The sequence below is a fragment of the Clinocottus analis genome, unplaced genomic scaffold (assembly GCF_023055335.1).
Source record: "Clinocottus analis isolate CAN_PGR_092001 unplaced genomic scaffold, fCliAna1.0.p SCAF_4, whole genome shotgun sequence".
Taxonomy (NCBI): domain Eukaryota; kingdom Metazoa; phylum Chordata; class Actinopteri; order Perciformes; family Cottidae; genus Clinocottus; species Clinocottus analis.
In genome coordinates this window covers 12,857,612-12,883,373 of record NW_027176153.1, presented here as the reverse complement: position 1 = coordinate 12,883,373, position 25,762 = coordinate 12,857,612, and the positions used below count along the sequence as shown (strand labels likewise).

Sequence of the window (25,762 nt, the reverse complement as noted above, 5' to 3'; positions counted from 1 at the left end):
CTTATAAAGAGTTATTTCAAATGTATTTAACATTTCAAGCTTTTGGCTCTCTTTCTCCGCAACAGATGGGATCGTCCACTGCAGCATTCATACTAGAGATGCTCATGTTCCTCATGGAAGCCATTCAGACCAACTTCCAGCAGGCGTCAGCAGTGGGAAGCAGCAGCAGAGCTCAGCAAGCACTTAATGAACTGCATACTCAGGACAAAGCTGTGGAGATGACTGACCAATTAATGGTACGAAAACTTGCCTTAAACTTTGATAAATTCTGTAAATCCCATCATCCTAAAATGTATCTAAACTCCTGTGCTCTTCCTCAGGTGCCCACGCTCGGCTCTCAGGAAGGGGCTTTTGAGAATGTGAGGATGAACTACAGTGGGGACCAGGGACAAACTATACGCCAACTCATTAGTGCACATGTCTTGCGTCGTGTTGCCATGTGTGTCCTCTCGTCCCCCCATGGGCGCCGCCAGCACCTTGCAGTCAGCCATGAAAAGGGAAAGGTATCCTTCATCAACCAGTAATCTGAATGGTGTAATATTATTATTGTACAATAACAAAAAGTGGACAATTTTCTTTAAAACTTGCTTTGAAATCCACAATTGAATTTACCACTATCCAAGCTGAACTTTTGATAATGCTGGACGGTTGCAAATACTTTTAAAATGAAGGCAGGCATTGACCTTTTAATAATTTCATTCTATACAATAAAGACTGTTGTTGTCATTGAATAGATTATAATTAATTGTAAATAATACATTTAGTGTAGTTTATTTCCATTTTTTTTTTCACGTTAGAAATAATTGCCCTTTTATTTATCACCAGTTTGTATTTCCTTTTTTGTTTGAACACCAGATGACCAGTTTCTCTTTCCCCCTCTTCACAGATAACAGTTCTGCAGTTGTCCACTCTCCTGAAACAGGCCGACTCGAGCAAGAGGAAGCTAACGCTGACCCGGCTGGCCTCCGCTCCAGTCCCTTTCACTGTCCTCAGTCTCACAGGCAACCCCTGTAATGAAGATTACCTGGCTGTGTGTGGCCTCAAGGTCAGCAAGCCAGCTTATTCTTAATTTAAGATTGTTCTGTTTTGTGTATGTTTTCTAATCCCATAGAGATAACAATGTAGGCTTTTTGCTTTTGAGAGAAGACCACAACCAAGTTACCCTCAATCATTATCATTGTTGAATTGAGTAGCTGTTCATGCTAATGTTAGCCAAGTACCGTTAGAAGTACTTTTTTAAGAATTGCTGCTATTGAGGAATTTGGTATTTGACTGTTATGTCACTGTCGTTTAATTTTTTTATTTTGTTTCCCCAAGGACTGCCATGTACTAACTTTCAGCAGCACAGGCTCAGTGTCGGACCATCTGGTGTTGCACCCTCAACTGGCGACAGGCAACTTCATCATCAAAGCTATTTGGTTACCAGGCTCACAAACTGAACTTGCAATCATCACTGCTGACTTTGTCAAAGTATGTATTAGGATAGAATAGATTATAGAATAGATAGTCTGTACGTACCACTAACTAATGTATTGACCTATGTGATTTGAAGACACTCATAAGAGCTAAACATGTGACTTTTATTTGCACATCCTATAATACTTTTTTTGTCTCCCTTGCCAAACAGATTTATGACTTGTCAGTGGATGCTTTGAGTCCCATGTACTACTTCCTACTACCAAGTTCCAAGATCCGCGATGCTACCTTCCTGTTCAATGAGGAGGGCAAGAACATCATAGTCATCATGTCTTCAGCAGGTTACATGTACACCCAGCTCATGGACGAATCCAGCAGTGCCCAACATGGCCCTTTTTACGTCACCAATGTATTGGAGATAAGCCACGAAGACCTAAAGGTAAGCAGTACGTATTCTTATTCGGTGGAATTAGTCCCCTAAAAATGTACTACGTCGTAAAATGTATGATAGTCTGTTAAAAATATTTACACATTTGCAAGCCCTACGGTGCATTCCTGCTCTCATATTTTGGAACATTTGGTTGATTACATGTTACCACACAACTTCAAATCAGTGTGTGAGGTTTCTTGAAAATGTTGAATGTCAGAAAGCAATATTGAGAGAAATTCTTTCTGTGTGATTCCAGGATAGCAACGGGCAGGTAGCCGGCGGTGGTGTGTCCGTCTATTACTCCCACGTGCTTCAGATGCTTTTCTTCAGCTACAGCCAGGGAAAGTCCTTTGCTGCCACAGTAAGCCGCAGCACCACCGAAGTGCAGAGACTCTTCACCATCAATGTCAAAGGGTAACACTTCTTCCACACCATATATGGTTTCTTCACTTGCATCTACCACGGCACTGGGTCTTTCAAATATAATGAGAACCTGGATGAGCTAACTGTCTCCATCGCTTTCATCCTCCCGCCTTCTTTAGGTCTAATGGCAGCAGCAGTAAGATATCACCTGCCCTGTGCCAGTGGTCTGAGGTCATGAACCACCCAGGCTTGGTGTGCTGCGTGCAGCAGACAACTGGCATACCGCTTGTCATCATGATCAAGCCAGACACCTTCCTCATCCAAGAGATTAAAACTCTGCCAGCAAAAGCTAAGGTAAGGGCCACTTACTCTACTGATGTGGAAGAGGCACTCGCTCTCCTCTTCTATCAGAAACAGCGACATGTAGACATAATTGCATTTTTATGCTTGGGTGCATGTTTACTTTCTGTCAGTTGATATAATTCACAACCACTGCAATAGAAAATTAACTGGGACACACTTTAAATGCGTAATTAGCAACTGAAAGACCAGTATTAAATGGACAATGGTAAGAAGAGCATAAACTTAAAGTGTGCTAAAAAGCATGTGCTTGTCATCACTTGTGCTAATGGACTGTATTCCCCTTCCTGTGTCTCATTGTCAAGTAGCAGCAACCATTTTCAGTTTTGATCAGTAATTCAGACAAAGATGGTTGCAGAAGTGGTTCCCATCAGGTTTTCGAGTGCTTGCGTAGAACTCATCTGCATATGCAGACCACTGATTGTAGTGCACAAATCAATGTATCCGCTATCCGCAAGCAAGTCTGTATACATATAGAAGTATAAACAGATCTGTATAGAAAGCTTTTCTTTATTTTGATTTATAACCATTTCTTACAGTTAACATTAATTCTAATAATCTTTTCACCAGATTCAAGATATGGTAGCTATCCGACACACTGCCAGCAATGAGCAGCAGCGTACGACCATGATTCTTCTCTGTGAGGATGGAAGCCTGCGAATCTACATGGCCAATGTGGACAACACCTCTTACTGGCTCCAGCCCTCACTGCAGCCAAGCTGTGGCATTAGTATCATGAAGCCAGTCCGCAAGCGCAAAGCTGCTGCCACTAGTAAGTACAGTGCAATTATTTTTTCATCACCAGAAAATGAAGTTGACAAACGGAAAAAGGATTGTGTTTGCCAGAAAATGTTACCTTACACTGCCCTGTGTGTCTGGAAAAATGTTCATATTGTAATGCAAGGATTTTATTTTCAGCCACTCGGACCTCCAGCCAGGTGACTTTCCCAGTGGACTTCTTTGAACACAACCAGCAGCTGACAGAGGTGGAGTTTTGTGGCAATGACTTGCTGCAGGTCTACAATGGACAGCAGATCAAACACCGGCTCAACTCCACTGGGATGTATGTGGCCAACACAAAGGTAAGGACAGTTTAATAGAATAATTCTTTTAGAAAAGACACTGCTGGGCTTTTTTTATGTTAAAAAGGAATATTGTCATTGTTTGTATATCACTTTTTCCTGTAAAAGCAAACAATAAATAGGAGTGGTTAAAGGATTATACGAACATAACTGCTGGCTTAATATTTGTATTCACTGGCGTTAAATGGGTTCTCTTGAATATGTATTGTAGTAGAAGTTCAAAAGTACTGTATATGTGTATACATGTGTAGCTCAGTGGTGAGCAGGGTCGTCCTTTAATTGGAAGATCGGCGGTTCGATCCCTGGCTCTTCTTGTCTATGTTGATGTGTCTTTGGGCAGCTGTGTATCAATGTGTATATGAATGTTGACTACTCCTGATGGACAGGTGGAACCTTAGCCCCTCCTATTTGTGGGTGAATGATGACAAGTCGTGTTAAAGCGCTTTGAGTGGTCAGAAGACTAGAAAAGCGCTATACAAGTACAGGTACATGTTAATGTACACGTTCTATACTATGTTGATACTTCAGTATCTTTTGCGCAACGCTGTGCAATTGTACGTGCTGTGACAGTTTCATTAATATGCATCCAAACTAAATAAAAAATGGGTGAACCTGCGTACAAAGGAGCTTTTTTTTTACTAATACAGTTTGAGGCCATATATACTGTTTACACTGTAGCTGTACCGTTTTACTATAAGATAAATTGCGTAAACCACAACAAATGTTGTGATTCTGGTTGTTTTCTCCTAGCCTGGGGGATTCACTGTGGAAGCGGTCAACAATAACAGCTCAATGGTAATGACGGGCATGCGGGTGCAGGTGGGCACCCAAGCCATCGAGAGGGCTCCTTCATATGTGGAGGTCTTTGGCCGCACCATGCAGATAAACCTGACAAGAGCCCGGTGGTTTGACTTTCCCTTCATCAGAGAGGAGGCCCTGCAGGCGGACAAGAAGCTGTCCATCTTTAGTAAGAGCAAGAATGGGCAGTGATCTAACATCTACTTGTTTCAGATAACCTCACCACTATTCATTCGTATAACTTATTAATACATATCGTTTCATTTATTTTACTTCTTAAAGTTACGAGATTTGACAAAAAAGTAACACTACTGGCTCGTCATACTGTGAATTCCAAATTTAAAGGTTTTTGTGTCACAATTCTTTATTCTTGGCAGATATTTTGTGGCATCTGAAATGCATTTATAATTTATTTACAATCAATTAATTTGTAAAAAACGCCCCATAGTATTATAGTGCTGTTCCTTCAAGATTGCAAAACTAGATAATTATAACCGTATGCGTTTATTGCAATAGCTAACCTCCAAGCAGACATGGTCAATGTAAGAATATTTATTTTGCTCTGAGCCGTTTCTTTAACTTGGATCACATTGAATTCACTGCAGACTGTTTAGAAACCATTTTCTGATTTTAGCTTTATCTTCCTGCTCTTAAAGTTGGAGCATCTGTTGACCCAGCTGGAGTCACCATGCTTGACTCAATCAAGATTTACGGTAAAACCAAGGAGCAGTTTGGCTGGCCTGAGGATCCTCCAGAGGACTTCTCCTCCGCCTCTGTTAACAATGTCTGCAGTCCCAACCTCAACCAGGGCAATGGCACCTCTGATGGAGACATCGCCACCCCAACCACCACCAATGGCACTGTGCTTGAGAGGTATGAGTTTTGCACTTAGGGTTTTACAAGGTCAGCGCAAGTTGGCTTTTACACTTCTCAATCACATGTATTCCAGTTCACCACACTTGTGATCTGATGAGATAGCGTTACCATCTCTTTGACTTTTGAATGCTCTAATTTGTAAATTTTATGTTCAACTATCTTTTATCAACAGCGTCCAATTTTGTCATACCTTTTTAATAATAATGGGCAAATCAAAAGACAGCATTGTTCATTATAACATTGGATTGTGTGTGATTTTTGTTCAGGTGCGATAAATACAGGTATTATTTTGTTGGATTAGCCAAAACATTCCTGTGGTTATTTGATCTATAAACGGTTTCTCTGTTGGTTTTCCATGAATTTATCACAATACTAATAGATGATGTAAATATACATATTTAAATACTGTGGTGTGATAGATTGTATCCATATGGCCCACTTCTAGCATATCTTTATCCTTCATGAGTCTTCTATGTAGTTTTAACAATGGAGGTTGGGTTCTCTTAATATTTAGTGCATGGCTATCGTGACGTCATCTTTTCTTGCATGCTTCTTTTTTGTTCAATGAATCATTTAATTTCACTTGTTTCTTTCTGTGATCCTCACACTTTTTTTTTGTTCTTTTTCTTTTGCTCCCAAAAATACAATATAAAGTTGTGAAACTGAGTCCTTATCAACCTTGGACCGGTTAGTAACTGCCTTTTCTCTGCTTGTTTGTATGGCATTGTGCATGTGTGCTAGTTTGTGTGTCCATGCCTGAGACTGTGAACATACCATGCACCATCTCCACACTTGTACAACAACAAAACATTGTTTTTTTCTGACAACATTCAACGTTGTTTTGGCATTTAGATCAGCACAGACTGCAACAGGTTCAGAGTTGCTTTTTTCTGTTTAATTAACTGACTTAAGGCAAAATCTGCAGTAGGAGTCGTGTTAATCTTCTTTCTTAATTTCAGGTTGGTAGTCAGCTCCCTTGAGGCTTTGGAAAGCTGCTTTGCAGTAGGTTCCTCCAGTGAAAAGGTAAACTGATGAAGATATTTTTCTTTTAAAAGTAATGACGCGCTGTGTTAAATTTGCTCATTTTTTGGAAACATTGTTGATTGCATGTCTTTCACTGTCTTTCAGGAGAAGAATAAGGTTGCAGCACTGGAGTTGGCCACACTACTCCTGTCCATGCCGACCCCTGCAGGTGTGCAGCAGCAGACCAAGGGACTTCTTGCCAGCCTGCACACCAGTAGAACTGCCTACCACACCCACAAAGTAAATAAACAATCCAATGTGTCAGACTAGACAAATATCATAGCATCTTTCTTGCACATGGTGTAGAAGTGTGTCCAACCTGTTGTATACTGTATTATTAATACTTTGATCATCATTAGCCCCAACAATTTAGTGAAATACATTAATCAGTACAAATTACTATCAGTAAGAGATGAAATGTGACAGAGTAATTGGTTAGCCAGGCAAAATGAAGTTCTCCATGGCCTTTATTAAGAAAGTAAGCCAACATGATTGTTAGACATTTTTTAAGGAAAAGTGTGTCAGCAGTGCAGAAAAAGTTAGTGCTGGTTTACCATTTATCAACAGTTAATCTACTAAATGAATACATTTCAAAGTCCTCAGAAGTCAGAATAATATTAGAAAGTGAATTCTAGGCACTCAAGTACCTTTTGGGTGTTAAATGTTGTGCGCATCTTCTATATTACTATCTTATGAAGAATACAACACATACAAACACTGCCTCCCTCTCATCAGGACCAGTCCCTTCTGAGTAACGCAGTGCAGTGTCTAAATAGCAGCAGCCGTGAGGGGAGGGACCTCGACCCTGATGTCTTCCAGAGACTTGTGATCACGGCCCGCTCCATTGCCATCATGAGACCCAACAACCTTGTGCATTTCACAGAAACAAAGTCATTACACCATGACTCTGGTAAGAGGCTATTCTGCTGGTGCTGAATGTTGTTCAAAGCTAGGGAATAGCAATTTGTGTAAAGTATTTTTACGATTACATATTAGCTCTTTCTGCTGTCATGAGTTTATGATTAACGGCTAATGTCTTGATGTTCTCCTCAACAGCCGCAACGGCTAGCTTGAATGAACTAAATAACTTAAAGGTTTCAATTAAAACTCATTCTTGTTCTTCTCTTCTTAACCAAGAAATGACAGACGATGGGCAGAAACAAGTGGACGGGGAAAGCTCTAATTTCATTACACAGCTGATGAATAACTTCTGGAAGCTCCATGCCCTGAAACCAAAGAATGCCTTTCTGGCTCCTGCTTGCCTGCCTGGTAAGTTCAAACATTGAGACTCCAATCTTTTACAAGTCCAATGACTAAGAAATATATAGATAATCTAAATGACTAATGTGATCTTGAAAATTACAAGTTGTTGACTCAGATTTTAATATTATATATAACATTTACATTTGTATTCATAATATATATGGTTTATAAGTAATTTGACTTTGGTACTGTCCACCTGATTTAAAACAAGGCTTTGAGCATGTGAATGTTGTTCTGTTCCTCTAAGGCCTAACTCATGTGGAAGCAACAGTGAATGCCTTGATTGATATCATCCATGCATACTGCACATGTGAACTGGATTACATCAATGTCGCCTCCAAAATCTACATGCAAATGTTACTGTGCCCAGTAAGTATAGTATTTATATTGATCATTCAGAATTTTCAATTGTATGTCTGTCTGTAAATCTTGAGATATGAAATCACAATGGCCGACAAATAATTTGGGATTTAAACACATTTGACTGTTTTCATCGTAATATTTTAATTACTATCTGATGTATACAGTTGTTTGTGCAAGATTTTTTATAATCAGGATTTGCAGTTAGGATAGTAACTGTTACATGGAATACCATATTTAAAAGCACTAAAAACAGGCTGTCTTTGAGTAACCGTTCTGGATTTGATTTTAGGACACATCTGTGAGCTTTGCGTGTAAGCAGGCTCTGATCAGAGTGCTGCGACCAAGAAACAAACGGCGACATGTGACCCTTCCATCTCCCCCACGCTCCAACACGCCTATGGGTAAGTTTTAACAAGCTTTTCATACAAAACCTTTGTTTATTTGCTGTACATTATTTAGGTATTAAAATGTGTATGAGAATGTGTATGTTTCAGCATACACATTATATGCATGATTTGTGTACTTAAAACAAAGTGAATGTATTAACAAATAATGAAAACCTCTGAGACTCCCATGACACAAGTTGATTCGGTTCCGTAAAACTTGTTGGTTGATTTCGTTTATCAGGAGACAAGGATGATGATGATGACGACGATGCAGACGACAAAATGCAGTCATCAGTGTTGACTGGAGGAGAAGAGGGGAGACGGGAGAGTCAGGAGCAGAGTGAAGTGGACCATGGCGACTTTGAGATGGTGGTAAGCAAACCACCTGATCTGAATGATCCTGCTTTTCGTTGATGATGAACCAGATGATACGCATGGTTTGGTTATGGTTTAGCTTGATTTCTCAATAACACAAACTGTAATACAGTAATTATTGACTGACTGTATGTCACATCACGGTTGTGTTCAGCCATCAGTGATATTTAACATGATCGAATGGTTTTCTTCTACAAAGTATAACTTGTTCATAAACTCGCCCCACAAAGGGAAATCGGATATCCACTGATTGTGTTAGAAAAGATGCATGTTCAAGAAATAAATAACACTTTTTTTGTTTTTACGTCTCTTCAGTCGGAGTCCATGGTCCTAGAGACGTCAGAGAATCTCAACAATGGAAATCCGTCTCCTCTGGAGGCTCTGCTGGCTGGAGCCGAAGGGTTCCCCCCCATGCTGGACATCCCTCCTGATGCAGATGATGAAACTATGGTCGAGCTAGCCATTGCTCTCAGCCTTCAGCAGGATCAACAAGGTACGTTGCCGGAAAATAAATCATTCTGTGGTAACCAAGCTCGGGGGTCCCACATGACATTTAAACATTCTCCCTATCTGTGATGAAATACTTGTTAACTATTCAGAAACCTTATTTGAACCTTAAAATGTGGCTTAAGGACAACAGTGAAGCACTGAACAGTTGTTACGGATTGTGAAAGTTAATACCACTAACACAATTAACACCAATTCTAACACTTGTCACAAAATTGACACTTGCAGGTATTAAAACCTTTCTCCAACTGAATAAAAAACACTGTTTGGGACATTAGTTAACCTTATTGTCATGAGTATGAATTACCTGAATTTTCTACTCTGCAAAGTAATGTTTCCCCCTCTATATTAACTAACTTTGACATTAGGTCATTGTTTACCTTAAATGGTTGACAGAATCTTTATCAGGTGAAGCATCACTCTAGGAGATCAATATTTTTGTGCTGCTAAAGTAGTATATAATGTAGTACATATTTCTTTCACATTTTTAGGCAGTAGCAGCAGTGCCCTTGGCCTTCAAAGCCTTGGCCTGTCTGGCCAGGCCCCAAGCTCCTCTTCACTGGATGCTGGCACCCTATCAGACACCACCGCGTCAGGTAAAAAAAAAAAAACACAACTCTTTGACAGTGTGTGATCAGCAGGAAGCTAGGTTTTTATATCTGCAAGGTCACAGTGGTTTGTAATATTTAAAATCTCGAAAAAAGAAAGAAAAGAAATTCATGACATTTTCCCAAATAGTCAGTGTGTTTCGTGACCATTGATAAGATTTCATCTTTTAGGCTTATGATCAAATCTGTGGCACATCTTGTTGTATTAGTTCAGTATTTTCAAATCCAAACAGCTGTTTATCCTCATGTTATGACTCGTAGTAGGAAGTATTGCCCCTAATAGGTTCTATGTATAAAAAAAACAAAAAAACATTAAGAGCATTGAATGTAACGCATGCTTTGCACATTGTTGGTGCACAATTCAAACTATAATTGTTTATCCCGGCCAGATGACTGCGGTATATTAACACTTCCAGCTATTGCTGTCATTTCAGCCCCGGCATCAGATGATGAGGGCAGCACAGCTGCTACAGACGGCTCCACACTGCGGACCTCCCCAGCTGAGCATGGCGGCAGTGTGGGCTCAGAGAGTGGAGGCTCTGCCATCGACTCTGTAGCAGGGGAGCACAGTGGTGAGTGATTTCTGAACACAATCAAATAGAGATACTATTGTTTTGATATTGAAATATTTATTCAAGTTATAAGCTTATAATAACCCATGATGTTACTCTTTAAATACCTACATTTAAAATTAAGAAGCACATATGGCTTTTTCATTTAAATAAAAAAAAAAACCTTAACACTATCATATATTACCATGTTACCATTGTGCTTAGTTACAGTTGTTCATGAATGTGTGTGTGTACAGTGTCAGGACGCAGTAGTGCATATGGGGACACAACAGTGGAGGGCCACCCTGCGGGTCCAGGCAGTGTGAGCTCCAGCACTGGAGCTATCAGCACCACCACAGCCCAGCAGGAAGGCGAGGGCTCAGAGGGAGAAGGAGAGACCGAGGGAGATATCCACATAAGCAACAGGTCAGAAATCCTGAATGCAAAGAATGAGTTTATATCAAGTTGATAGGCTGAAGTTTAAGCTCTGCTGACAACAAATGTTTGTCCGTAAAGACTCTAGCTCTCTTCCATCCAAGGCCACCAAATACAATTTCTTTTTTGGAAGCAGTCTTTCATCAAAACCAAAAAAACATATAGTCTTCTCAGCTGCAAAAGTAATTTTTTTTGTGTGTGTTTTTTAGGCTACACATGGTTCGTCTAATGCTACTGGAGCGCCTTCTTCAGCACCTTTCTCAGCTCCATAATGTTGGTGGAGTCCAAGCCATCCCTTACATGCAAGTTATCCTCATGTTAACCTCTGACCTTGATGGCGAGGATGAAAAGGATAAGGGTGCCTTGGATGACCTACTGTCACAGCTCATTGCTGAGCTTTGCATGCACAAGAAGGTAACCAGAGTCTCCTTGTGATGAATCTGACTTGGTGTGTCTTTTGTTTTACTTAATCCATCTTATTTTCTGTGCAGGACGTTTCTAAGAAGAATGAGCGTAGCTCCATTAATGAAGTTCACCTGGTCATCATGAGACTGCTTAGCGTCTTCATGTCTCGAACCAAGTCCGGCTCCAAATCCTCTTCTGAGGTACATTCCCTTTTTTTTCTCAATGAAGTTCTTACTGATTTTTATTACTTAAATGTCTATTGAAATACAGTAAGTACATAAAGAAATGTGGGAGGCACCTTATTCAAATGTGTTCAAACTTAACACAAGTAGAACACTAATGTTAGTTCAAGGCCACCTCAAAGTACCCACAGAAGGTACTTCTGTGCCCCATGTATAATTTTCAATGTGACTGAATTTCTAAATGAACAACTTCTTCATGATTGGTCAAAACTAAGTTGCTTGTATATTGTACTACATGGTAGGTGCACGCTCTTTCTCTCTTCCAGTCTTCCTCGCTTATTTCCAACGCCACAGCAACGGCCTTGCTCAGCCTCGGTGCAATTGACTACTGTCTTCACGTGCTCAAATCGCTCCTGGAGTTCTGGAAGAGCCAACAGGGTGAAGAAGAGCCTGCGACCACCAGCCAGCTCCTCCGCCCACACACAGCCGCCTCTCCTCCAGACATGAGCCCTTTCTTCCTGCGCCAATATGTCAAGGTACCAGATCTTTATCCGTAAAACTTGAGGAAGTAATTTTTGTGCCATGACTTTTAATGTGAGCTGACTGTTGCTCCTACCGTCAGGGACACGCTGCTGATGTGTTTGAAGCCTACTCCCAGCTGTTGACTGAAATGGTGCTCAGGCTGCCGTATCAAATCAAGAAGATTGCTGACACCAACCCACGTATCCCACCTCCAGTGTTTGACCATTCCTGGTTCTATTATCTGTCTGAGGTAAGGGTTCATGAATTGAGTGTATTATTTATTTGATTTTCCTTTTTAACCTCTGTCTACACTAAAGACACAGATACAACCTCTAATTCTGTCTCCCTTTTCTCCTCAGTATCTGATGATTCAACAGACACCATTCGTCAGGAGACAGGTCAGAAAGCTGCTGCTGTTTATTTGCGGCTCAAAGGAAAAATATCGTCAGCTGCGGGATCTGCACACACTTGACTCTCATGTGCGCAGCATCAAGAAGCTCCTGGAGGAGCAGGGCATCTTCCTCCGGGCTGGTGTGGTCACTGCCACATCTGGCTCAGCTCTACAGTATGACACGCTCATCAATCTGGTGAGTGTCCTCTAAACAGTCATGACGTCTACTCATACAGAGGATTGACTTCTTTCTTTTTTTACTTTCTGTGCTTGAGTGTAACTTACTTCTCTTGGTGCAGATGGAACATCTGAAAGCTTGTGCTGAAATTGCCACTCAGAGGACGATCAACTGGCAGAAGTTCTGCATGAAGGATGACTGTAAGTTGTTTCAGATCATCCTTTGACTGGAAACCAACCTTTATGGTTTACTTGTAGATTCTACATAGTTTCTCTTTTCCCTCTTCTTATCTATTTCTCTTTTCTGTCCAGCTGTGTTGTACTTCCTGCTCCAAGTCAGCTTCCTCGTGGATGAGGGAGTTTCCCCAGTACTTTTGCAACTGCTCTCCTGTGCCCTGTGTGGCAGTAAGGTGCTGGCTAACTCATCTTCATCCTCTTCGTCATTCTCGGGAGGAGGCTCCAGTAGTGCTGGACAGGCAGGAGGTTCTCAGTCCTCTCAGAGCAAGTCCTCCAGTAAAAAGAGCAAAAAAGAGGACAAAGAGAAAGACAAAGAGAGTGAGGCAACAACACACTTTCACAAACTATATTCTAGTTATTCTTGTTCATCACACATTAAAAGCTGGAATATTCTTGACCACCTAATGAACCTGCACAGTATATTTGGATATTAAAAATGTATAGTAAGTGCTTGTGTCTTCATGTGTTTGTCCACAGGTGACGGAGTTGGCAGCCAAGAGGATCAGCTGTGTATGGCTTTGGTCAGTCAGCTTAATAAGTTTGCAGACAAGGAGACACTGATCCAGTTTTTGCGTTGCTTCCTGCTGGAGTCAAACTCATCTGCTGTGCGCTGGCAAGCCCACTGCTTGGCACTTCATATTTACAGGTACGATAGATATCTAACACTTTGAGAAATAAATAGAAAAATGTAATCCCAAATTAAAACCCAAAGTGAGCCTAAACAGCCTCTTTAAATGCTCCCTTTTACATTTAGACTGACTCAACCATATTTTAGACTAATTTGAATGAACATTTAAGTTGTAGCACCCATGTAAAAAAATAAATTAAAAAAAGCATAAATATATTACTAAATGGTAAAAAAAAATCCACCCTTGACATGTGAATCTCTCTGTAGGAACTCCAGTAAATCTCAGCAGGAGCTGCTTCTGGAACTGACTTGGGCCATCTGGCCTGAGCTACCTGCGTATGGCCGCAAAGCTGCCCAGTTTGTCGACCTTCTTGGATACTTCTCACTCAAAACCCCTCAGACAGAGAAAAAGGTATGTTTGAAGCAATCACAAGATATGGCTGTACTATTTTTCTTCTTTTTTTTTTTAGTGAAGTTAATGTCATGAGTTTGGATCATAAAATCTGACTTTGGCACTGTATCTCTTGGTGTTTTGTTATTTTGTCCAACATTTGTGAGCCTGATGTGGGATTTGATTCTATGCCTGGCTGCGTAGTCTCTTCCTATTTGTCCCAATAATAGTTTTCTACATTTGACAGAATATTTTTTGGCTAGGCTTTTATGTAGCTGGACTATCTTGCTTCAAATACAATATTATTTTCACAGTACTGTCAAAACTTTTCATGATAATGATCTTGTGGTTAAGAGTTAGACTGACTTCATTATGTATCGCTCAGAGTTCTTACCCTGGATATCTAAGTCATAGTTAAAAAAAAATATAGTTATAGCAATGAAAATGCTGCAAAGTGTTAAAATAAGTTTTAAATGTTTATTTTTTCTTACAGCTGAAGGAGTATTCCCAGAAAGCTGTGGAAATCCTGAGGTTACAGAACCATATCCTGACAAACCACCCCAACTCGAACATCTACAAGTAGGTCTACACACATGCTATCTTGTCGCAAGGAGAATGCAATTTCTGGTAGATTACATACAATGATTTTATGTTTTCTTCTGCAGCACTCTGTCTGGTTTAGTGGAGTTTGATGGATTTTTCCTGGAGAGTGACCCCTGCTTGGTGTGCAACAATCCAGAGGTTCCCTTCTCGGTATATGCAACACAACTTCACTAAATGGACACAACCTCTAGCCATAAAGTACACAACGTGTTTAGTTTATACGATTCCAGTGCGAGTTTTACAAATTTGTAAGATTGAATGGCTTTTACATTAGTTAGAATCTGTGGCGAATTACAAATATGCAGACGGAACAAGAACAAGTCACATATACTTGCCACAGGGCCTTTGTAAGACCGGGCTTTGTAACAGTCTGCTATTGTTTTAAACACTGTCTTGTGTGTGTCCTCCAGAATATAAAACTTTCATCGATCAAAGTGGACACCCGTTACACCACAACACAGCAGGTTGTCAAGCTCATTGGCAGCCACACCATCAGCAAAGTCACAGTGAAAATTGGTGACCTCAAACGCACCAAAATGGTCCGCACCATCAACCTCTACTACAACAACAGGACTGTACAGGCTATTGTGGAGCTGAAGAACAAGTACGTTCATAGTTTAGTTAGTAGCCACGTTCCGCAGTTTAACTCTCACTTGACTGTAAGAAGTAAAAGCTTTCAACTTAATTTTGTTTTTAGGCCTGCTCGTTGGCACAAAGCTAAGAAAGTTCAGCTAACCCCAGGACAAACCGAGGTGAAGATCGACCTTCCTTTACCCATCGTCGCATCCAACCTGATGATCGAGTTCTCCGATTTTTACGAGAACTACCAAGCCTCCACTGAGACACTTCAGTGCCCACGCTGCAGTGCCTCTGTGCCAGCCAACCCTGGGGTGTGTGGCAACTGCGGTGAGAACGTGTATCAGTGCCACAAGTGCAGGTAAGCAGCAGGTTTCCTCTGCCGGTCTGAAAAATTGAGGAAAGTGTGGAATTGATTGGAGTCTTGGAGTTCAATTGTATTTTAAATTGGTGTTTATCTATTAGGTCTATCAACTACGATGAAAAAGACCCCTTCCTGTGCAATGCCTGCGGTTTCTGCAAATATGCCAGATTTGACTTTATGCTCTATGCCAAACCTTGCTGTGCTGTGGATCCCATTGAGAATGAGGAGGACAGGAAAAAGGTAAACAGACACCATTGTGTGACTAGGAAGGGGGTTGCTGTTTATAAAAATTAGCTTGCATAGCAAAACCTTAAGTTCTATCCCCATTTTTTGCTGAGGAAGTAGATCTGCATCACTATGTGCTATTCTTCACTCTGCATCTTTTAATTTTTAATGTATTCTGTTGCTGCAGGCTGTGACCAATATCAACACCCTGCTGGACAAAGCTGACCGGGTCTACCACCAGCTGATGGGCCACCGGCCCCAGTTGGAGAGCCTCCTGTCAAAAGTCAATGAGGCTGCACCAGAGAAACCACAGGTTAGACGCAAGAGCGCCTGAACAGTATTTATTACAAGTTAAAATTGAGGCATGCCTAATGTGAAGGAGGCCTCTTTGACCATATTTGCTGTTATTTTAAATGTATGCAGTGCACAGTGTTTACTGATCTATCATACATATTTTTTTCCTATTATTATTATTATTATTATTATTATTATTATTATTGGTCAAAATGGTAAGTGAAACATGTTTTTTGTGTTATAATGTTTTCTTTTTCTGTGTCATTCTCAGGATGACACTGGAGCAGGTGCAGGACTTGGTACGTCCTCTGCTAATGTGAACCGATACATTCAGCAGTTGGCTCAAGAGTACAGTGGAGACTGCAAGACGTCATTTGATGAACTGTCCAAGATCATACAAGTAAGAGGGAAAAGAGTACATTTTCTTGGTAACTGCATTAGTTTTTCTTTCCCTGCTCACACATAACCCCGGCCTTTCCTACTGTTACAGAAAGTGCTTGCATCACGAAAAGAGCTCCTGGAGTATGATCTGCAGCAGAGAGAGGCTGCCACCAAGTCGTCCCGCAGCAGCAGCACCCACCAGCCCACCTTCACCGCCAGTCAGTACCGCGCTCTCTCCGTGCTGGGCTGCGGACACACCTCCTCAAACAAGTGCTATGGCTGTGCCTCGGCTGTCACAGGTCACTGTATCACACTGCTTCGCGCACTGGCCACTAACCCAGCTCTCCGGCAGATTCTGGTCCTCCAGGGTCTCATCCGTGAACTGTTTGAGTATAACCTGCGGCGAGGTACAGCAGCCATGAGAGAGGAGGTGCGCCAGTTGGTCTGTCTCCTCACCAGGTTTGTACCTCCCCCATCTTGTGGTTAAGTAGAAGAGTTGAGTAAAAGTCAACTTTAGGTTCTGATGCTCACTAAGTTGTTGGAATCTATGTTAATTATTTGCGTGTTTCATTAAACTGTATGTATACAGGGTATTAAATGTCACTCTGTCTCATATTATCTTGCTTCAGAGATCATCCAGATGCTACTCAACAGATGAATGACCTCATTATTGCCAAGGTGTCAGCCGCCCTCAAAGGCCACTGGGCCAATCCTGACCTGGTATGTCCTCTTATTTGTCCTACTGGAATCGGAAGATATTGTAAAAGAAGCATTGTGATTCTGTCATTGAAAGATGTTTTTTTTTTTTTTAATGTATTTATTTGAACATTAAAGCTCTTGGATTTACTAGTTTGACTTTGTTGGAACATTTCACATTTTGATGTGAACATGTCTTTGGGTTTTCAACAGGTTAGTAATCTGCAGTATGAAATGCTCCTGCTGACAGACTCTATTTCAAAAGAGGGAGGATGCTGGGAGTTACGATTGCGTTGTGGTAAGCCTGATTTCCTTAACTCATCCACTCCCAACAGTTTCAGAGTATCAGCCTGTGGGGATTAGTTTCATGAGGAGCTTCTTATGCCGCAGTCTGATTGACTTTTTCAGATTCCTGTCTTTGGCCTTACGTCCCTTACTTGTGTGTATTGTTGCAATTCTGTGTATGACATTGGTCAAACAATATGGTGCATCACAACACATCCTGTACCAGCCTACACTCTGCCCTGATTCTCGGATGTTTCTTGAATTACACTTGGAATTAACAATCGGCAGTCGTTATGACATAGTATGACATATGGTCATAGTTAGCGTTTTATCTAATTGCATTGTATTTTTGTCCCGTTAGCCCTTAGCCTGTTCCTCATGTCGGTCAATATAAAGACACCCGTCGTGGTGGAGAACATCACTCTCATGTGCCTGAGAATCCTGCAAAAGCTGATCAAGCCCCCTGCTGCCACTAGCAAAAAGAACAAGGTAATATACGTTAACTACCGGTCAGCTAATGCTCTGTCCTGGTTTTCCTTTGGCCGTTTGAGAAGGGTGACGAGCGACAACAGTGCAAACTGTAACCGAGACGAAAAACTGACTATTTATACATCCTATATTCAATTTAAAATACACCAGCTTTGAAAATGTAAGAATTACACATGTTGTGTCGGTCAGTTACTATTTGTTTGTATTATGTTCCCTAACACAACAGTATATGTTTTCTTTTGTTCATAGGATGCAGCTATTGAGTCCCTTACCACAGTCAGGCCCTACAGTAATGAAATCCATGCCCAGGCCCAACTCTGGCTCAAGAAGGACCCCAAAGCATCTTATGAGGCCTGGAAAAAATGTCTCCCAGCAAGATGTAAGCACTTTGTCTTAACAAATATACACTATCAGTGTAGCAAGATGGTTCTCTTATTGTTTTGTAGTGAAACATTGTAAAGCGGTGATAATCAACATCTCACTTAAGTTTTTCTGATAACCACAGGTCAGGAAAATGCGTCAAAGCCTCAGGGGAAAACTGAGTTGCGAAGGCAGTACCTGTTGGAGAAGTATGCTTGGAAGTGGAAGCAGTTCATGAGGTCCAGAAAAGGTGAAGGCCTCTTCCCTCGCTTGCTCAAACTGAGCCACAACAACTGGCTGCGACAGGTACATTTCTTTTTTTGATAATGTTTTGTTGCAAGTACAGTTAGTGTTCTGCATGTTGTTGTTATTATTGATGTCAGAAGTTATACATATATTTAGTTTAAAATCTAATTAGAATTCTATAATCATTTTAAAATTGTGAATATTTTAGACTGAAGTTGTATTTGTTGCAGGTCCTTTTCACACCTGCCACTCAGGCAGCCAGACAGGCCGCATGCACTATTGTGGAGGCCCTCACCACGATCCCCAGCCGCAAGCAACAAGTCCTGGACCTGCTCACCAGGTATGAGCCTCAAACAGAACACCAGAAAGTACAAAAACAACTTCACATTATGCAGAATAAGGAAAGTTAATAAATTGTCATGAGTTTACGGTAAAAATGTCCCCTTTACTTAAGGTTAGTTGGTATACTTTGTTAGTGCATGTACTGTAGGTTACCAATAATGGAAACATGTTAAAGAATTTGTTGTGAAGTTAATTTTGCTGTTAGACAAATCAAATGGTCCGTAGCCTTTTTAAGGGTTAACAAATGTCTCCTGAAGTAGGAAAACTGTTAAATTACTACTACTACTAATATCAAGAAAGGGAAAATGTGGTGTGGAAACTCAAAGTAGGTTCAAGCATTTTGTTGTAAAATGACTCACCTTGTGTGTCTGTGTCTCTGTCAGTTATCTGGATGAATTGAGTGTTGCTGGAGAGTGTGCGGTGGAGTACCTGGGTCTGTACCAGAAGTTGATCAAGCCAACACACTGGAAGGTTTACCTAGCAGCCCGCGGAGTCCTGCCCTACATCGGGAACCTGATCACCAAGGTAATTGCCCGAAAGTTCAAAACAATTTGAATTTATATTGAGATTAAACATAGCATTATGTGTATGGTAAACTGATTTCCTTAAATATATGAAAAATGTACCTGTAGTGCTTTATAAATGCTTGTTGTACTTTATTACATCAATTTAATTAAATTACATCAAATGTTTCTTATCTGTATTGTTAATAAATATAAGAGTAGCAGTATTCATATGTCTAAATTATAATTGTCCATTTCATTTTATGTTCAGGAAATAGCTAACCTGCTGTCTCTGGAGGAAGCGACACTGAGCACAGACTTGCAACAAGGCTATGCCCTCAAGAGCTTGACTGGTATGTCTGTTTTAGTTGAACATGAAATTAGATATTACAAAGTACTGACGGGTTTAAATGACATTTCCAATGCAATTCAAATGAATGAAAAGTGTTTATATATACTGTAAATAAACTTCATGCTGATTATTATTTTTTTTTAATGTATTTGCCTTTCCTAGAATATTTAATGATTTGTATGTTTTCGGTGCCACTGCAGGATTGCTCTCTTCGTTTGTGGAGGTGGAGTCCATTAAGCGGCATTTCAAAAGTAGGTTGGTTGGCACAGTGCTGAACGGATACTTGTGTCTGAGGAAACTGGTGGTGCAGCGCACGAAGCTCATCGATGAGACTCAGGACATGCTGCTGGAGATGCTGGAGGACATGACAACAGGTCGGTACCGATTTCAAGTTCAACAGACACACTCATCAAGCCATGTCACAAACTGTGGCTCCATTCACAATTAATTTGAATTGGTCTTTCACGAATGCGTTCATATTCCAATAGAAATTATTCATCTGTTTTCGACAAATTTTGAATGAGATAATTCAGCAACGGTCATTGTATATTTTTTACGCATTTACAAACATCCGCATTGTAAATCTTGTTCTGCTCTTCGTAGGTACTGAGTCTGAAACCAAGGCCTTCATGGCGGTGTGCATAGAGACTGCAAAACGGTACAACCTGGATGACTACAGGACACCTGTATTCATTTTTGAGAGACTGTGCAGCATCATCTATCCTGTGAGTTTCCTTTACACCGAAGCATTTCAATTAGAAAAGTCTTTCAGAATAATGCTCTTTAATGTCATGAAGCCAGGGATCTGTCTTCATCTGGCGCTTTTGTTTCATCCTTTGTGTTCAGGAGGAGAACGAGGTGACAGAGTTCTTTGTCACCTTGGAAAAGGATCCTCAGCAGGAGGACTTCCTGCAGGGACGCATGCCAGGAAACCCTTACAGCAGCAACGAGCCCGGCATTGGCCCTCTAATGAGGGACATCAAGAACAAAATCTGCCAAGATTGTGACCTGGTGGCCCTTCTTGAAGATGACAGTGGCATGGAGGTAAAATGTGCTTTTTAGTCACTTTAAAAATGTATTATTTTATTAAACTTCCACCCACTACATATTTAACCTGTTTTAGCTTTTATCACATTTCTAATAGTTTCTTATTGAAATCTAAAAGCTGACTTGTTGCGAGACATTTTTTTTTTTAATGCTTCTGTTTTCCTCAGCTTCTGGTAAACAACAAAATCATCAGCTTGGATCTGTCAGTGGCTGAAGTCTACAAGAAGGTCTGGTGTCCGACAAATGAGGTAAGAGTCTTCATGACTTTGACAGTGAATGTTTGATTAAGAGCATTTTGAATTGAAGTTAAAACATATTTAGAGTCTGTTATGATTTTCAAATGTTTGACTCATCATGGTGATTAAAAAAAAAAAAATCAAACCTGTCGCCTTTTTAGTGGTCACATTTCCCTTTTGAAATGCATCCCAATACAGAAGCTAAATATGCTCAAACTTCCAGCTCTCTAAATAGCTGTGTGATGAGGCCATTACTCTTAGTCATGGATCTGGTCGGCTTTTTTCTCCAAGGGTGAGCCAATGAGAATCATCTATCGCATGAGAGGTCTGCTGGGAGATGCCACTGAGGAGTTCATAGAGTCACTGGACTCAACCACAGGTTAGATTTAATCAACAGTATTTTTGTCCGAGATATTGCATATATTAATGCTGTTTTACCTGTGTGTTAGCTAGTAGTCTCAAGGACCTGCTATTGTGTCTGTATTCAAGACCTTCTTAAAAAGGTGCTGGAAAAACATGTAATACTTAATGTCTCCTGTGGATTTTTGGAATTAAAAGAAATATATATCCCCATATAACAGATGAAGAAGAGGATGATGAGGAGGTGTACAAGATGGCAGGAGTCATGGCACAGTGTGGAGGACTGGAGTGTATGCTCAACCGGCTCTCTGGAATCAAAGATTTCAAACAAGGAAGACATCTTCTGACAGTAAGCCCTTAAATAGAACTTGAATCAGTTTTTCTGACCTTGTACAGCATATTAAAATCTTTGAAATGTAAACATGTTTAAAATATTAAACATGTTTAAAATGTAAACTGTCTTTTATATACAATAATAATATAATTTGTACTTTGACTTAACTATAAGTCATAAAATAATTTGATCAAAAGCTGATAAAAGTCTGAAATGTTATCAGCTTTTCAAGCTTAAACTCAATCAGAATGTATCTCCTGAAGTTGACATGGATTATTTTTTACTGTGTGCTAAACGGAGCGCAGCTGTTACATTTTTCAGACCAAATACAGAAAACTTTGGTTACAAAGTGTTATGCAGCAATCCCTTGTGCATTCCCATAAATATAAACAGCAGAGCTGCAGAGTGACACATGTTCTTCTCTCTCACTTACAGGTTTTGCTGAAGTTGTTCAGTTATTGTGTAAAGGTGAAGATCAACAGGCAGCAGCTGGTCAAACCGGAAATGAACACACTTAACGTCATGCTGGGAACTCTGAATCTGGTGAGAGTTACATTGGCTTGGTAAAATTGTTTTGCTTAATCTGATTCTGGTGCAATTGTATTAATCAAATTTAAAATTGTGGTTCAATGCAAGGCTTTCCCAATACAGTCTATCAGTCTTATAAGAAACTCCATTTCCTCTCAGGCTTTAGTGGCAGAACAGGAGAGTAAGGACAGTGGTGGCGCCTCCATCGCGGAGCAGGTTCTGAGCATCATGGAGATTATTCTAGACGAAGCCAATGCAGAGATTTCAGAGGACAAGGTAAGCATCCAAACCAGACTCGGCCTTCTGAGTAAAGAAACGGATGAATGTTTGACATCATCATAATCGTATCATAACCTGGAAATATCTTTTTTTGTAACTGTAAATCGAATGGACACTGATTTGTCTTTTCCAGGGTAACCTGCTGCTGACGGGAGACAAAGATCAGCTGGTCATGTTGTTGGACCAGATCAACACCCCGTTTGTGCGCTCCAACCCCAGCGTGCTGCAGGGTCTGCTGCGCATCATCCCATACCTGTCCTTCGGGGAACTGGAGAAGATGAGGATCTTGGTGGAGCGTTTCAAACCATGTTGCAGCTTTGACAAGTGGGCAGCACTCAGCTTCTACTTACAAATAAACACACATTGAAGGTTTTAAAATGGATAATGTTGGATGGATAGAAACATTTACAGCTACATTATCAAACAAGGCTGATCAGTTCAGATACATTTGTGCCACTCGGAGAACAACACCTCTTCCAAGAGTCTTCGGCGTTTCACAGTTTATGGCATAGTAGAATTGACCCCTGGCTTTGTTTTCTTAGGTACGACGAGGAGCATAGTGCAGAAGACAAAGTGTTTTTGGATTGTTTCTGTAAAATCGCTGCTGGAATCAAAAATAACATCAACGGCCATCAGCTGAAAGATCTTATTCTCCAGAAAGGAATGACGCAGAGTGCACTGGACTACATGAAGAAGCATATCCCCAATGCCAAAAAGTAGAGTTTCTTACATCTTCCAGATATGTGTTCATAGATAGATATCTATCAATACCTTTTGCTAAAATTAAATATGTCTGCTTGAGTGATGAAGCCTTTTTTCTTATTCTTCTCTCTCCAATTAGTCTGGATGCAGATGTCTGGAAAAAGTTTCTCTCCAGACCAGCACTACCCTTCATTCTCAGATTGCTCCGGGGTTTGGCGACCCAGCATCCTCCCACACAGGTACTAAACATTATAGATGGTATATATCGTTATTGTTCCCATGGCTTAAAAACACTATTTAAACCTGTTGGATACCATTTGCAAACTCTGCATCAACAATACTTTGGCAAACAAACCTGCCTGCCTAACACGATGTGTTGTCTTCTTATCCTCTATTCAGGCGCTAATAGGCACAGATTCAATAACCAACTTGCATAAGCTGGAGCAGGTATCCAGTGATGAAGGCATCGGCACGCTAGCTGAAAACCTTCTTGAGGCACTGAGGGAGCACAGTGATGTCAAGCTGAAGATTGAAGCAGCCCGCAGGGAGACCAGATCTGAGAAGAAGCGTATGGCTATGGCCATGAGACAGAAGGCCTTGGGAACACTGGGCATGACGGTACTCTTCATTTCTCTTTGTTTAAATGGTGTTCATTTGTATCTCTACCACTCTGGTTCATTATCACAGTCCATGGTTATATTATTTTATTTATATGCTGCATATGTGTTGATCTTTCAGACCAATGAGAAGGGTCAGGTGGTGACCAAGACCTCCCTGTTGAAGCAAATGGAGGAGCTGATAGAGGAGCCAGGTTTGACCTGCTGCATCTGTAGAGAAGGTTACAAGTTCCAGGTACATTTTTCTTTATCTTGGATAAAATTATTTTATCTTTCAGCTGCCAATGGAGGCAAACGCCATAAAATATCAGCTTGCGTTTTGAATCCCTGATTACTGAATAAGTCAATCTTCTTCTATACTAAATCCACTGATGGTGTTTTGAAATAACGTTTTGGTCTTTGTCTCAGCCAACCAAAGTCCTGGGTATTTACACTTTCACGAAGCGTGTGGCCTTGGAGGACTTTGAAAACAAGCCGAGGAAGCAGCAGGGCTACAGCACTGTGTCGCACTTTAACATAGTCCACTATGACTGCCATTTGGCAGCTGTCAGGTAACGTCAACGCCATCATATACCGGCTGGTGTTTAGAATGCCATTTCATATTATTGTTGGATAACCCCACTTTTCATTGATTCCAATCTGATCTTATCCCCTGGGGCAGGCTGGCTCGTGGACGAGAGGAATGGGAGAGTGCTGCTCTCCAGAACGCCAACACCAAATGCAATGGGCTGCTTCCTGTGTGGGGCCCACATGTGCCAGAATCAGCCTTTGCTACATGCTTAGCAAGGTAGAATCATCCATCAGCACACTCAAGGGGTTTCAGCCTATAGTCAACTATGTGTAACTGTGCATTGTTATAGACCACTCTTCCATGTGTGGTTTGAAGCCGGGGTTACTGCAATTCCCCCCACAAAGGCAGAAACACAGAAAGGTGTTTCTCTGTGTGGCTCACAGTTAATCATTCCCAACTGGATTTCTCTCTGGCGCACAGGCACAACACATATCTGCAGGAGTGCACAGGCCAGCGGGAGCCAACGTACCAACTCAACATCCATGACACCAAACTGCTGTTCCTCCGCTTTGCTACTGAACAATCGTTCAGCGTGGACACAGGAGGAGGAGGACGAGAGAGCAACATCCACCTCATCCCCTACATCATCCACACTGTGCTTTACGTCCTCAACACGTAAGGACCCTTTTACTGGAAAAAATGTCTCACCACAGAAATTAAATGATCTGTACCAATGCCCAGCTGCTAGAAAACACAAACCAAAAGTCTGACATTCAGCTTGTATCGTTCATGTATTCCTCTCCTCGTCTCACGTCGCTGCACTGCAGTACAAGGGCTACGTCCCGGGAGGAGAAGAATCTGCAGAGCTTCCAGGAGCAACCGTGTGAAAAATGGGTGGAGAGCTCATACGAGGTTGAAGGGCCGCACTATTTCACCATCTTGGCCATGCACATCATGGCACCTGAACGCTGGAGGAGTTCACGTTTATACTTCCTACGAAGACTCCTGGTCAACGCACACGCCCGCAAGGTCTCGGCAGTCTGCACCAACAAGTATGACACTGAACTAATTTCACTTCTTTAATTTTGCTCTTTGTTACTGCCATATTTGTTAAATCCCTTCAGTTTGGATCAAGTAGGAAATGTCTAATTTTCAGTTTGCGCCATAAGTTTAGGGATGGAAAGTAACTGCAATGTTAAAACCAGTTATGGGCATTTTTGATAAACCAGAGTTTGTTGAAAACACATCTGAGTTAATAAAAACACACAAGTACGGTGTAGGGGTGGGCGACTGAATCGATTCATCCAAGATTCGTATTTTCCAAGATTTTGAGTCTATTCCCAACTTCCAAGTTTCTGAGAGGAAAAAATAAAGCTTGCTTAAACCAATCAATTGTATAACTTGAACTCGTTAAATCACTAAGAAAAACTAAAAAAGTATTTATTTGTGCATGATACGTTTGACTTTTTGTTCTATTTTGATTAAATTATTGCGATTAATGAAATGTATACGCTATAATCTTATACACACTTAAATCTGCGTAAATGCTATAATTTGAACTGAAGTCAATCATTAAATTAGCACCCCTCCGTAATGAATGGAGAATCTGTTTTGAATTGAAGCATGAGGTTAACATTAACCTCATGCTTCAATTCAAGTTAAC

General features: G+C 40.9%; 1 protein-coding gene across 10 annotated transcripts in view; it reads left to right on the top strand.

The window, feature by feature from the left end:
* Positions 1-25,762, top strand: part of ubr4 (ubiquitin protein ligase E3 component n-recognin 4) — a 50,274-nt gene that overhangs the window by 23,487 nt on the left and 1,025 nt on the right. For 6 of the 10 annotated variants that reach the window (XM_068597262.1, XM_068597269.1, XM_068597263.1 and 3 more), the window contains 65 exons: positions 66-236; positions 321-503; positions 887-1,045; positions 1,318-1,470; positions 1,628-1,855; positions 2,103-2,260; positions 2,389-2,563; positions 3,140-3,341; positions 3,488-3,651; positions 4,402-4,618; positions 5,106-5,322; positions 5,980-6,012; positions 6,285-6,348; positions 6,454-6,588; positions 7,084-7,258; positions 7,486-7,617; positions 7,859-7,980; positions 8,264-8,375; positions 8,602-8,732; positions 9,051-9,228; positions 9,734-9,838; positions 10,285-10,422; positions 10,659-10,827; positions 11,046-11,250; positions 11,328-11,441; positions 11,726-11,959; positions 12,046-12,195; positions 12,305-12,532; positions 12,636-12,714; positions 12,826-13,068; positions 13,228-13,396; positions 13,646-13,790; positions 14,263-14,348; positions 14,435-14,522; positions 14,783-14,976; positions 15,070-15,309; positions 15,414-15,552; positions 15,725-15,850; positions 16,103-16,231; positions 16,322-16,671; positions 16,842-16,932; positions 17,122-17,206; positions 17,555-17,682; positions 17,932-18,061; positions 18,188-18,348; positions 18,519-18,628; positions 19,014-19,155; positions 19,405-19,486; positions 19,686-19,859; positions 20,089-20,210; positions 20,332-20,529; positions 20,700-20,780; positions 21,060-21,147; positions 21,350-21,477; positions 21,898-22,005; positions 22,150-22,266; positions 22,403-22,593; positions 22,812-22,985; positions 23,111-23,210; positions 23,371-23,589; positions 23,710-23,823; positions 23,997-24,139; positions 24,250-24,375; positions 24,580-24,774; positions 24,927-25,151. In XM_068597262.1, coding sequence (XP_068453363.1) covers positions 66-236; positions 321-503; positions 887-1,045; positions 1,318-1,470; positions 1,628-1,855; positions 2,103-2,260; positions 2,389-2,563; positions 3,140-3,341; positions 3,488-3,651; positions 4,402-4,618; positions 5,106-5,322; positions 5,980-6,012; positions 6,285-6,348; positions 6,454-6,588; positions 7,084-7,258; positions 7,486-7,617; positions 7,859-7,980; positions 8,264-8,375; positions 8,602-8,732; positions 9,051-9,228; positions 9,734-9,838; positions 10,285-10,422; positions 10,659-10,827; positions 11,046-11,250; positions 11,328-11,441; positions 11,726-11,959; positions 12,046-12,195; positions 12,305-12,532; positions 12,636-12,714; positions 12,826-13,068; positions 13,228-13,396; positions 13,646-13,790; positions 14,263-14,348; positions 14,435-14,522; positions 14,783-14,976; positions 15,070-15,309; positions 15,414-15,552; positions 15,725-15,850; positions 16,103-16,231; positions 16,322-16,671; positions 16,842-16,932; positions 17,122-17,206; positions 17,555-17,682; positions 17,932-18,061; positions 18,188-18,348; positions 18,519-18,628; positions 19,014-19,155; positions 19,405-19,486; positions 19,686-19,859; positions 20,089-20,210; positions 20,332-20,529; positions 20,700-20,780; positions 21,060-21,147; positions 21,350-21,477; positions 21,898-22,005; positions 22,150-22,266; positions 22,403-22,593; positions 22,812-22,985; positions 23,111-23,210; positions 23,371-23,589; positions 23,710-23,823; positions 23,997-24,139; positions 24,250-24,375; positions 24,580-24,774; positions 24,927-25,151 — 9,872 coding nt within the window. The remainder of the gene's footprint in view (positions 1-65; positions 237-320; positions 504-886; positions 1,046-1,317; positions 1,471-1,627; positions 1,856-2,102; positions 2,261-2,388; positions 2,564-3,139; positions 3,342-3,487; positions 3,652-4,401; positions 4,619-5,105; positions 5,323-5,979; positions 6,013-6,284; positions 6,349-6,453; positions 6,589-7,083; positions 7,259-7,485; positions 7,618-7,858; positions 7,981-8,263; positions 8,376-8,601; positions 8,733-9,050; positions 9,229-9,733; positions 9,839-10,284; positions 10,423-10,658; positions 10,828-11,045; positions 11,251-11,327; positions 11,442-11,725; positions 11,960-12,045; positions 12,196-12,304; positions 12,533-12,635; positions 12,715-12,825; positions 13,069-13,227; positions 13,397-13,645; positions 13,791-14,262; positions 14,349-14,434; positions 14,523-14,782; positions 14,977-15,069; positions 15,310-15,413; positions 15,553-15,724; positions 15,851-16,102; positions 16,232-16,321; positions 16,672-16,841; positions 16,933-17,121; positions 17,207-17,554; positions 17,683-17,931; positions 18,062-18,187; positions 18,349-18,518; positions 18,629-19,013; positions 19,156-19,404; positions 19,487-19,685; positions 19,860-20,088; positions 20,211-20,331; positions 20,530-20,699; positions 20,781-21,059; positions 21,148-21,349; positions 21,478-21,897; positions 22,006-22,149; positions 22,267-22,402; positions 22,594-22,811; positions 22,986-23,110; positions 23,211-23,370; positions 23,590-23,709; positions 23,824-23,996; positions 24,140-24,249; positions 24,376-24,579; positions 24,775-24,926; positions 25,152-25,762) is intronic. The other 4 variants (XM_068597270.1, XM_068597268.1, XM_068597264.1 and 1 more) reach the window with 3 other exon arrangements.